We start from the raw sequence: 12751 nt of genomic DNA, 5'->3' as shown, positions 1-12751 counted from the left end.
GTAACCCATATCTTTGCTAATAACACTCTTACTCAGTGCCCAGGTTGTCTCCTTGTTCTCTCCCCTTTTGTCATAAAATAAATGAAATCCATTAATACCATTTATTCTTGAAGGCAAACAGAACTCATTAACCTTAACTAACTTTGGAAAATCAGCAGGCAGATGTCCTCCATCATTAGTGGTCACCAGTAGTTGAGTTCATGTTTGCCAATGATTTGATAACTGACTATTAGAGTAAGGCAGACACAACTGCTGTGATATTGTATTCCTAAACTCTTATATATACTGTATATATATTATTTAATGGCTGAAATAGTGTGAATTTTATTGTCAGTTTTGAAGGGTTTAAAAAACAGTTTCTGAGGAGGGGAGATCTACTTGCATGTGTTAAAGAACTCGGGAACTGTCTAAAAAAAAAAGTCTAGAAAAGTTCCTCTAAATGCAGTGCAAATAGAATTGAACCTATAATAGTCTGGATACAGAAGTGTTATTAAAGGTTAGTTTACACAAGTTTTTTTGTCATGTACTGAAAAAAAAATTCTTCTGCACCTATCTTTATAAAATTGCCTTAGTAACTTAATGCTTTTTATCATATCCCCTATTTTTCATCTGTCTACCAAATTTTGCAACTCACAACTTTCAATCTATCCTCATAAGGAGTGCCACAGACTTGGTCACCTGCTTTTGAATGCTCTCTAACACTTTTGTACCAAAAGGAAATGCTGGCAGCCAAATGTGGTCACATTAAAGCCTTATGAAGAGGGAGAATAATAATAATAATATGGAGACTTAAAAATGCTGGTGTATAATAGATTTACACCTTTGGTAGTTTGCAAATGTATTATACACCATTAACATTTAAAAAAAAAAAAAAAGGTAGTATAAAGAATGTGATTTAAATAGGATTAAAGATATTACAGTCTAATATTAAAGATTCTTGTTCATATTTTCTTACAATATGATGCATCAATAAATAAGGCAATATCCAGTAAGTCTTTGTTCCAAAAACTGAAAACAGCAACTTTATTTACAGTGCCAGGTCCAAACATTAATATAGCCTGCTAACCCACTTTTTTCTATATTGGTTCAACATGATGTAAGCTTGATATTTTTCTTTCTCATTTTGGATGCTGACCTTCCAGATTGTCCCATAGGCAAGTTTGCATTGCTGGGGGATTCTTGTCAATGGTAAACAAATATCATTGTTCGAAAATGGATAAGGAAAACTTTGAAATTAGTTAACGAGTGCTTTACAAGTGATATTTTTTTAAGGATTTGGTTTTCTATTAGTCTGCAATTTAGCTGATGAGAAGGATTTTTTTTTTAGGAAGGGGGGGGGGATAAGCATATAAACTCAAGAGCCGTATTAGATTGTTCACAGCTGGCTTTCACAAATAAATATGTATGCCTAAACGTAAGACTCAAACTCTTTGTGGTGAACAAGTAGCATGTTGTGGATGTATTTGCATTGAAAATTTAAAAAAAAAAAACAAATTTGTTTTCAGTTATGAGCTAGTTTCATATATTTCTTTGTTTTATGCTTCTATAACTATACCTTAAGAATGTAGGAGCATGATACAGTTGATTCTCACTGTAACAAACAGTTATATAATTCACAACAATAAACTATTCCTGTGGTCCTTATAGTTATGGTGAGAATTGCCTGTGTGTAAAATGTATTGTCAGTATATTGTGATCTTGTAATATTTACAGTGTTTCTAGAATAATTAAAACTAAGACATATAGTGAGTTCTCAAAAATAAACATGTAGAAGGAAGCCTCTAAATTTTGTTAACACAAACTGCAAGCAAATAGTTTTAACAGTAAAGCTTGTCTCTGGTCATCTGTGTAATAGATGTCAGCTGCAATTCCAAACAATACCCCAAATCTTCCTTGATGTAAGAACTTCAAAACAATGTGGTATATGAATATTATTTATAGTGTATGATGATCAACGACAGTGAGGCCCCTTTTATGGTGAAGTACGGCTCCATCTCAATCCCCCTAATTTTATCCAGGCTCTGGACCAGCATAGCTGACGAATCAGGCCTATGGCCGAGTCTTAAGTATTATATACATGGGACTGTGATCCGTGTGTGTTCATGGGGCTGGTTTGCGGGAGTATGGTATATGAATGACATGGGCAAACTCTGCAGCAATACATCTGACTCAACAATACAAAGCTTTAAGGCTAGTGTATTATTTATTGTGTTCTAATTGCCTGTTATGCAGAAAAAAAAGTTGTTGTTGGGGGGGGGGGTGGAATCCTATCATCTCCATATGACATAGTTACCTTGTCTTTAGTTGAAAAACTTATAAAATCTGGCTATTAAAATCTGAATTTACACAGTCATCATACTGAGAATATTTGGACTGTGGCAGCATTGCTGTTTATATTGCCAGGAGATATCATTCCTTTTTATTCTAGGACAAAATATTCTTATATTTGATACTCAAAATACTCATTTGGTTTGTCTTAAACTTTGTCACTAATGCATTCATGGAATATACATTTTTCCACTTGGTTTTGTAATCTGGATCTTGATTAGTTAAACACTGTTGTTTAAGTCAAATTTCATTTTCAAGTTCAGTTTTTTGCCCAAAAGAATGCAGATATGTTTTTTGGGTAATTGGCTAGTAAGTGTGGATTATCATTATAAATATGATTTATCTGCTTATAGGATAATAAGAAATAATGCTGATAATAAATAGTTATATGTACGTATACACACACTTCCAAAAATTAAAGAACAAAGAGAAATGCAGTAACTTGGGGGGAGGGGGCATCTGAATGACAAGTACATTATGGAAAAAGTGACACTGAGTCTGATTATCATGTGCAAATGAGCCATGGCATAAAAATGGGTGGTTTGGATTGGTTTTCCATTTTGTGTCTGCAGTGAGAAAAGACATTTCGTGATAGTACATTTCTTTGGATATGGTTGCTAGACATCATTTAACCAATGAATTCAGGTGATCTTAACCCTCATAAGACTATAAATTAGCCAGATGGTTACATGTTAGTTGTTCCAACGTTCACTAACTGTGGAAGTAATTCCAACAATCACAAACAGCATCCTGGAGATACAGTGAAGGAATGTTATGAGTGGCCAGTACCTTCGATTATCTGCTTGCCTAAACAGGAGTATTACCATGAATCAGCTATAATCTGTCCTTGCACCAGCTAAAGGAATGTTGGTATCTGCTTGCACTATGTACAAAATGCTTTACAAAAGTGGCATGTGTATGCCAGCTGGCATATGCCAATGATGCCCTATGCCAGAGGAGAGAAGGTTTGAAATGGACCACATTCCATGTCAACCAGACCCCAAACCAATTTTCTCTATCAAGTGATACCAGGCATGCTGTGATCTGGAGAAAACCAGGGACATTATCATCATTCTAATATCTGTGAAAGGGATACTTATGGTGAAGATAGTGTGATGGTTTTGGGGGGTATCTCATTGGGTGGATGCATTGACCTGTATGTGCTTCCTAGCAAAACCATGAATGCTGCAACTTATAGAGACATGGTCCTGTACCCCTACATTTATCTGTGTGGGTGCGACGGGAAAGATATTTATCCTACAAAATGATAATGATTGTTCTCATTGAATGAAGCTTGTGCACCAATATTTTCAAGAAGAGACTATGTATGGACTGACTGGCCAGTCCATACATATGATAGGTTTTTGTTGCTCTCAATCCCCCCCCCCCCTCCAACCCTTGTGTTGCTGTGGGGGGGGGGTGACTGCATTTCTTATTGAGGCACTTTGACAATCTCATTTTAACCATTGTCTTCATGTACTCATTTGTAACTGAATTAAACTATTTATTTATAATTTTTGTGGGCATTTCTTTCACATATCCTGTCATATTGCTTTTCACTGAATTGCATAAAATATCATCATAGAGTTTTGAATTATCATGATTTTTATCTTTGTTCCTTAATTTATGGAAATCAGTACGTGCACACACTGATAATAGTTAATTCATATTTACGAATTTAGGGACACAAAACACACATGTTAAAATGATTATTTTACTAATTATTAATAAAATAACACTTGACATTTTGACCCCTGTATTGAGGTCATCATCAGAAGGATACATGTGTATAGGGAACCAAGGTACATTCTCTTGCACTCTATACTGGTAAATTAAATCTACGCTGTTAATTAATCTTTTTCTTAGCCTGACCTCTAGCAATAATTAATAAAATAAAAGTGGGGGGAAAATATATATATATATATAAAATTACGATAAACTCTCATGTATTAAGATTCTTCTGGATTTGCACAGTTCAGATTGTTATACTATGATTTTCTTCAGGACTTATACAGTTCAAGTTGCTATGGAATTGTTAAGGGGAAAAAAAAACACTTCACCAAGCCTTGCATTGGAATTTTTTTTGGCTTGTTCTGGTTGCTATAAAGGTTGCAGATGGGTCCTCCACATTCTTGGAATGGTTAGGCCATCATTTTTGTTCAGATTTAGATTATATTCGAGCATTTCACATGCATCTTTGAATTTCCTCTCAAACCAGGTTTTAGTGTGGTGTAGGGACTTGGTATGTTTGGAGGTGCATGGTCAGAAAGGCCGGTTTTTCCAAAATGGAGGTATTAATGTGTTGTTTGTGTTCGTCCTTCCTAATTGGGATGGTTCGCCCTGTTTCCCCTATGTATGGTAGGTTACATGTGAATTGTATTTTGTATACCCCTGGGTGGAAGAGGATCTTTAGAACTGAGTAGGTGTCTTATTTTTGTCTGGAGTTTTGAGGTTGTATTTGTGTAGTGTTCTATCTATTTTTTTGGAAATGGCAATAGCATTGTGTTCCTAAATATGAATGCTGATCACAGTGTAACCTTAAAAGAATGATAATAGTTAAGTTTTCACTGGATTCAGGTTTTGTATACCAACTATAATACAAATAGTATCATACTTTGAATATATATTGTGTATAATTCTGGTGAAACTGCAATATTCAGACAAGATTTCTTTTGAAATCCAGATGCTGCAGGGAAATAACTTCATCTGCTCTTATCAGGACTACCCCCCCCCTCACCTCCATAGTTATTATTTAGCTGTTCCATAGCCTGCCAACAAAGAATTGATTCATAAACTTTCTAAAAAATTAGAATACTGCCTTTCTTTTAACATATTAGGCTCAGTGCCTTGTCATGATCACATTACTTTGTTTCATATATAAACCTAATTAATACTCTGAATAGAATTAAACATCTTATCTGTATAGCTGCTGTGTCTATCAGTTATGTATATTCAAGCATTTATTTCTCAGGATGAAAATGCTGTTGCCTCTAATGAGAGCAATTAATTCAAGTTCAGTTGAATGAAAAGAAAAAATCAAAGTGCCTTGATTACCAACTGATCTATGTCTAAAATTTATATTATTTGACTCTACCCACAAAAGGTTGTAAAAACTATAGCACATCAGTACCCTGAGTAAGCTAATTTTTTTTTTTGTGATTTTACCAATTTTTTACATAAGACGGAAACCCTTCTCTAGAGAAGACAAAAGAGACCTTGTTTAAGTCACTTGATATTTCCATAAGTGGGGCAATGAAATTCACCTCCCACTTAAAGACAATCAAAAACATCTATTCCCATAGCAAGATTCAAGACCACAGCATGTTGGTTGCAAAGTGTATATGCTGGCCACTCAGCCAACTAGGGCAGTGTGCGTGTATAATTCTAAATAGCAAGTATGTATATAATCCTAAAAAAAATATTGGGTGCATATTGTAGTAGTTTTATCATAGCAATTGAACATAGTGCAGACCAGCATTTTGTAAGCTGGGCACTCCAAATTTTTAGGTATTGCTTTTCATATCTTTATAAGTTTTAAGTGACTCGAAAAGTAAATTCCATAAGCTAAGGCAGTGATTCTTAACCTTTTAGTAGTCATACCCCCCCAAGTATCCTAAAATATTTTTGCAGCCCCCTAATTTGTAATAACAATAATAATAAAACTTTTTTTAAAAAAATAGTGGTTTTACTTATTGATTATACTGACAAAAAAAAAAATCAAACATTTTAATGAGACCTCTACTAATTTGTTCATTCTTGTGGGAGTCTATTTCGTTTTAATATTTACCATTGTGGAAAATCCCTTTTCACACAAATATGTAGAAACAAAAGGGCAACAAATTTTATAAGGGGTAAATTTTAAGAAATAGCAAATCAGTACTACAGCACTGAAAGCTTCGAGAAGTAATTGCACTCAAGTAGTACTTAACGTTAAGTTCTATGCATTCATACTAGTATTGTTTAAAACTTCAAAGAATCACTTCTATCACACGTTCAGTAGGCAGATGTCATGACTTCGCTGCTGGCACAACACTGCCATGCAGTGTTGCCAGAAGCAAAAAGTCGACTTGTGGCACTACTGCATAATTCAGATTACTAATACAAAACGACTCAAGTTTGAAATAAAGTAAAAAATAATTATTTTAAGAGATTTTAAACACTAGAAATGTTCTATAAATTTTCTTTTCAGTCTCTGCATCTATGACATTCCAACTACTGTTCACGTAGAAATGTATGCATGCAGATGACATTGCAATTACAAGTCAAGGCATCTCCTTTCAAGTTGAAAGAATATAAAAGAGGACTTATCAAAATTGGCAGTTACTTTAAACAGTGGTGCTTACAATCTACTTCCATTTAAATAACTATAATGAGTCCATGAAAATTCATTGCAAAAGCATTGACAAAAAAAAAAAAAAAAAACATACTTTATAATGAATTCTTACTCTTTTGATGATAGAGTAATTTTCTTGTAAAATACTGTTTTAAAGTTTTTGGTAATAATATCTAACATTACCAGAGAACATAAATAGCCATCAAGACTTTTAATAATTATTTTGTAAGTGTACCTGCTACTTCACTGTGTGGATGGATTTTGCTAGACAAAATATTTTGTTCTAATTTTTTTACAGCAGATTGAAATCCAGCCAGAGCAGAATCATTAATATCATTTCAAAAATTCTCCATGAAAAGTGAAACAGTTTTAACTAAAACTGAACCACAGAGACAACGTCATGTATGTTTCCCAAATGAGAGTTGTTTTGAAATACAGCAACTAAGGCTATGTAACCAGCATATTTCTGGCTAGAAATGCTGGAGTATTTCTAGCCAGCTTGCCTGTTCTATAGGATTTAAAAAAACGTGACCACTTCCATATTGAGACAGGCTAAGTCACCTTCAGATGAAAAGTTTACAAAAATTCTTTGGGGTTCTTGATGAAAGCAGAAGGTTGAGATGGATTTTTCTTCAAGCTGCTTTTTCCGTCTTTTCCACATTGACAATGTAGTTTTATAACATAGGTTTCATGCTGTTATTTTTCATACATTAAACATTGCCTGAAATGCTTAGTGAAAGCGCTAAAGACAAAATTTTTTATGAAACAAAGTCACCCCACTATGTGGCAACTTCAGTTTTTATCATTACCATTTTTTATCCTCTGGAGATTGGATGTGATTATAACCCATTAAAAATGCGGAGCTTATTTCATCAGCTGATTACTAAGGGAAGGTCGTGGTAGATTAAATTACATAAAATGAGAGAATACACTTGCCAAGTAATATGAAAGGGCTTGTTTACAAGTGAGCCCTTTTGCCATCATTGATTTAGATAATATAATTAGACTCCCTGTTTGTTTACATAAATGTTACTTGATTATAATAATCAAGTAACATTTCTGGTTAGAAAGTAAAGTGATATGATAGTATGTGAATTTCATTTCCTTGATATTTATGAAAAAATATAATGAAGTTTATACTCTATGGGCTTTTGCTAAATAAAAGAATGTTTTGAATCTTCTAAAAAAAAAATATCTCAGACCAGTAAGAAACTGCATTTTTTCCATTTTAAGTTTCATTGCTTGAAAATGTCACTAAAACTTTTTTTTCCCCTCTTTAATGTGTATTTAGCTTTCAAGATGAAGAGATGGAAGAGTATTTGACAATAAATGATTCGTTAGGTAAAGCAAAAATTGAGATTTCATGTCGTTCAAAAAATATAATTGTTTTGTAAAGATAAATGTATGTGTTGCTTAAATCTCTTGAAATAGCAAAATTCATTTTATTTTTTACATATTTAATAATAAAGTATTCACATCTCACTGCAGCTTTCAAGACGATAAGATGCAGGTGGAAGAATATACAATGGACACTAATAGTATAGCTTCTTCATAGAAGACTATCACATCTTCCAGAAAAAAACAAAAGTTGTAATACTACAAAATGTGTATATGTGCATATTATGATTTTATACATCATTCACAACCAGTAAACAAGACAAAAATTTGCCTAAAGTAATATAAAAAAATCTTTTTTAAAGCATTAGCAGAATTATACCGAATCCCACATAACACTGATACAACGACAAAACATGAACAACTTTTAGTGTTCATAAGTTATATTCACAGATCTTAAATACTAACATATATAGCTGCTTGAGAAAATGTGGGTCCACAGCCCTGTACATATGATGACAATACACAGTATTGTTTATAGCAAGTCAAAACGGACATATCATAATGATACAGGTGTTTTAACAGCTCCTGACATTACTGTGCTAGAATACACCTGACAGCAAATCAGAAGCAAACTACGAGGCCAAGTTTTGTGCTTGTTACAAACTATGCACAAAAAAGGTCTCAACAATTTTACAAAAAACAATCTAGAATACATTCGTGAGCTAATAGCTTATGGCTATCTGTGCTGCAGAATATTATAAACACATTTTGATCATCTGCACAAGAAAAAAAGTTCTAAAAATATCTGCCTCAAGCAAAATTTTGGCAGTCTTCTTTAATAAGCACATACATGATTTTACAACAAAATCAAGCTGTGCATTAAATTGCATTTTTTTTTTTCACATCATGATCTGTAAAGCAAGAAATTATCACAGAACAGACGTGATAAGGTTTGAAAATCGGAATGCATATTAACAATGATTTAAATTTTCCTTATTCTTTACAATTTCTATATATAAAGCCAAGTGTGTTCAAAAATACAATATCCGGTCATTTTTGTGTGTGGAGACTAGGTTGCTTAATTGGCTTTAATCGTTAATTAAAATAATTTGGAATGGTATGAAATTTACATTTAAAAAGATATGCAGCATTAATTTTTAATAAAACAAAATACACTGCTGGTCCATAAATCTGGAATGCATACTTAGAGTATATCCTATTGTTAAAAAAAAAAAAAAAGATTAGCATATACTTAAATAAACTACATTTTTTTTAAAAGTGTTTCAAAAGCCTATCAAATATCTTCAAGGCTATCCTTTGGGAAACATGGATAATATTGCTGCACAGATTTTTTGAGGATTTGTTTCTTCGGGATACATATCCATGGCAGCTCTTACCTGACCTGCAGGAAATATGGAGGATAAGTGATAGTACAATCTATATCTTACATCGTCTTGTATATCAGGAGAATGTGCACGTGGTTGTGCTAGCGATGGCAAAGATGTAAGCTGCATTCCTTGTGGTGGAACACTAGATGGTCGAACAGGTTGGTTTATGGTTGGAACCTGTGAGGTACTTAGTCCCCTTGCACTAGATGGATCTTGCCATAATGGATTACCAACAGTTGTGGGTGTTCCTATTATTTGCTTGCCTGAAGAAGTAATAGGTATATGAGAATCTATCCCAGCACTCTGGACCTGCCAGTGATGATGCTGGGTTTGAACATCCCTAAAGCTACTCATAAATGGAATTTGATGTGGTGTAGACTGTTGCACTTCAGGAAATATATTTAATTTTGTATCTGAAGTACTGTTAAGATGCTGCATCCTTGCTGCAAATGGAGCAGGTGTCCATTGTCTGTATGAATCTGGAGCACTTGCAATACGAGTAACAGTTTGATGTTCACCATGACTAACTGAATCCCATGGATCCAGGGGGGAAGGTACATGAAGTGATGTCCTGCTATCACTTCCAAGGCGAGCCAATGGTTGATGACTCCGTGTCAGTGATCCATAGCCATGATGCAGCATGTGAATGTTTTCTTGGCTACTAGCCCTTTGACCAATTAGAGATTGTTCTGATGTGTGATGAAATGTGTACTGATCTTGAGGAGATAATAACCGTTGGCCCCTCTCAGCATATCCTCCTAAATGTAATAGCCTAGGATCATATGATGGATTTAAAGTCAGCTGACGCTGCAATTTCCTATGTAGATTAGATGACCCTTCTTCAGATACAGGTGTGCTTACTCCTGAACTGTGAGCTTGAGAACTTGAACTTTGTTGGAGCTGATATGTTTTAATTCCTGATTTCAAGCCTGAATGACTATCAGGATCTGAAAGACGTTTAGCCACAAACAAATGACCACCACTTTCTGGTTCTAAGAATAATTCTGCTCTTGATCCTGGAATGTTCTGAGGAAGAGTTGGAGTTATTGCTGCCCAACTGCTTGCAGTAGTTGTAATAGCTGTTACACCTGGAGATGATATTGATCCCAGAGTTATTTGTGGCACTGCTGTAGACCAAGAAGTTCCTGCTTGTGTAGATGCCTGTATTCCTACAGGCATTGAAGAATGGTAACTTGCTGAAGGTGAAAGTGGATATGTTGAGGTTTGAGTTTGCTCCTTGGCCATGCTTACAACTAATGGTTCACTTTCAGAAACTGTTACAGCTTCCCTATTGATTGTTCGTTCTGCACTCAATTCATCTGGCAAAGAAACAGATGGCACAAGGGATTTTGTCCTAGTTAGAGGCATTTTCTTTGGCTTGCTTACAGGTAATGAACTGGTCTGGGTAAGTACTTGAGATTTCAACTTATCTCCTATGGAAAAAGGAAAAAAAAAAAGATTGCAATTATTACATTCTGCTGAATGTAAAAAAAAAAAAAAAAACATGCAATTCTCAAATGAGAAGCTAATTACAACAGTTATATCTCAATAAAATCACGAAGATAGCACTTCTGTATATCAAGGGAACCACAGATAACATTAGGATGCAAAGAAAGAACTATTTTCAAAGTGAAGTCAGATGAAGAATCCTATTTGAAATACAAGGAAAGCACCATATGCAGCAGTCCGATGGTATTTTTGCATTGTGTAACACAAAACAGCAACCACAATAGTATTTGTTCTTGACAATCTTTGAAGATAGCACCATAAACAGAACTTTTGCACAGCCAATTGTTACATCTTTTTCAGGTAGTTCAGTAAACCATAAATATTTCTTTTTAAAAAAAAAAAAAAAAATCAATTAACTAAAAATGTTTATCCAGTTTGCTATTGGATCAGAAATTCACTGAAAAAAAGTCAATTTAAGTTACACTCACTTTGGATGGCTCACATAGAACTACAACTAGCTATATGTTTTCTAGTTTGTCAGATCATTCTAAAAGGCTTCTAGACTGATGTACCTAGAGCATATACCAACATGTCTGTGGGTAAATGTTATATTATGCTCAATCACTTAAATTGTGCATCTGACCTATTATTGTGTTGTGAAACATAAAGACATTGGGTATTGGATTGAAATTCTCATTACTGTCTGTCTACCTGCTTTATATAACCAGGGATAAACACAATACTATATCTGAAAAAGTGGCCCAATTTTTAGCAAAACAGGTGTGATCACTTGGCCTCTCACAGTGTATATTAGGATAGAATTAGAGGTTCAAAAATATAACCAAAATATATGATATGACACCAGTTACATTATAAAGATTGTTCATTAATAGCCAATATTTTGGCCAAGTCTCCTGTCAGCATAACTAATACAATAAATGTGTTGCGCAGACACAGATACCATTTGTTAGTTTGCAAGGAAGAGTATTTATTATTGTATCTTGAACTGATTTGGCATATTAAGAATAACACTTCCCAAAATACACAGACAATCTTATGGTTTAAATCAACTTTTACAAGAAAAGCCTCACTGACTATCTCATTGTTGATAGTGATATCTTCATGTGGGTTCAGGATACAGGAGGATTTAAAATTTGAAGTGATCACCATTTGGCATATTAAGAATAACACTTCCCAAAATACACAGACAATCTTATGGTTTAAATCAGGTTTTACAAGAAAAGCCTCACTGACTATCTCATTGTTGATAGTGATATCTTCATGCAGGTTCAGGATACATGAGGATTTAAAATTTGAAGTGATCACCATTTAGTTAAGTAGGATAAAAATGAATATCACTTAAAAAGAATTAAAGTTGAGCAGCTTTTACAGGTAAACTGCACATACAAATATTATTCAACACGAACGTATTACCTTAGCTACCTAACAGGTACTAACGTTTTTTGCATTTATCATTTTTTTTGTACTGTGCAAGCCTTGAGAAAGCTAGTCAGTTACTAGCGAAAGCAGTAGACAGTACTGCACGAACATACATACAAATGAAAAATCTATGGTCAGTTTAACAATGTCTTATTTTTTAAAAAAAAGAACCAAACCTTGGAATCTCAGTGGCAAACACTAAAGAAAACATTGGTTCGTGTAGAATAGCAGCATGTGATAAAGCATACCAAAATATCCCAGCAAATAAGTCAGCAGATGCACTAAAAGAGCACAGGGGAGAAAGAAAAAAAATGCAAGAGACCTCAACTATGTGTAAAAGTGGCAACATTTCCCATAAAAAAAAGTATGGTATGAATATCAGAAAGATGAAAAAGCCTAGAAAAGGAATCAGAGATGAAGAAAAAAATATTCTAGATGTTTGGAATACTTAGAAAGATAACAGTAATAGAAAATA

General features: G+C 33.9%; 2 protein-coding genes across 3 annotated transcripts in view; one reads left to right on the top strand and one right to left on the bottom strand.

The window, feature by feature from the left end:
- The window catches only part of LOC150096148 (ribosomal biogenesis protein LAS1L-like), a 266535-nt gene extending 258438 nt beyond the window's left edge, over positions 1 to 8097 (top strand). Inside the window, exon 13 of the mRNA XM_090409522.1 lies at positions 7953 to 8097. Within this exon, the coding sequence (XP_090265648.1) occupies positions 7953 to 8055 (103 nt within the window). The 3' untranslated portion in view covers positions 8056 to 8097. The remainder of the gene's footprint in view (positions 1 to 7952) is intronic.
- A 2-nt stretch (positions 8098 to 8099) lies between these two features.
- LOC150096147 (uncharacterized) overlaps positions 8100 to 12751 on the bottom strand; it is a 155844-nt gene continuing 151192 nt past the window's right edge. The window contains exon 6 of one of the 2 annotated variants that reach the window (XM_090409520.1): positions 8100 to 10820. In XM_090409520.1, the coding sequence (XP_090265646.1) occupies positions 9310 to 10820 (1511 nt within the window). In that variant the 3' untranslated portion in view covers positions 8100 to 9309. The remainder of the gene's footprint in view (positions 10821 to 12751) is intronic. The other variant, XM_090409521.1, reaches the window with a different exon arrangement.

This window comes from Typopeltis vanoorti, chromosome 19, assembly GCF_054136105.1.
Source record: "Typopeltis vanoorti isolate ZY-2024b chromosome 19, IOZ_Tvanoo_1.0, whole genome shotgun sequence".
Taxonomy (NCBI): domain Eukaryota; kingdom Metazoa; phylum Arthropoda; class Arachnida; order Uropygi; family Thelyphonidae; genus Typopeltis; species Typopeltis vanoorti.
The sequence above is the reverse complement of the archived record's forward strand: the minus strand, read 5'-3'. Positions and strand labels throughout refer to the sequence as shown.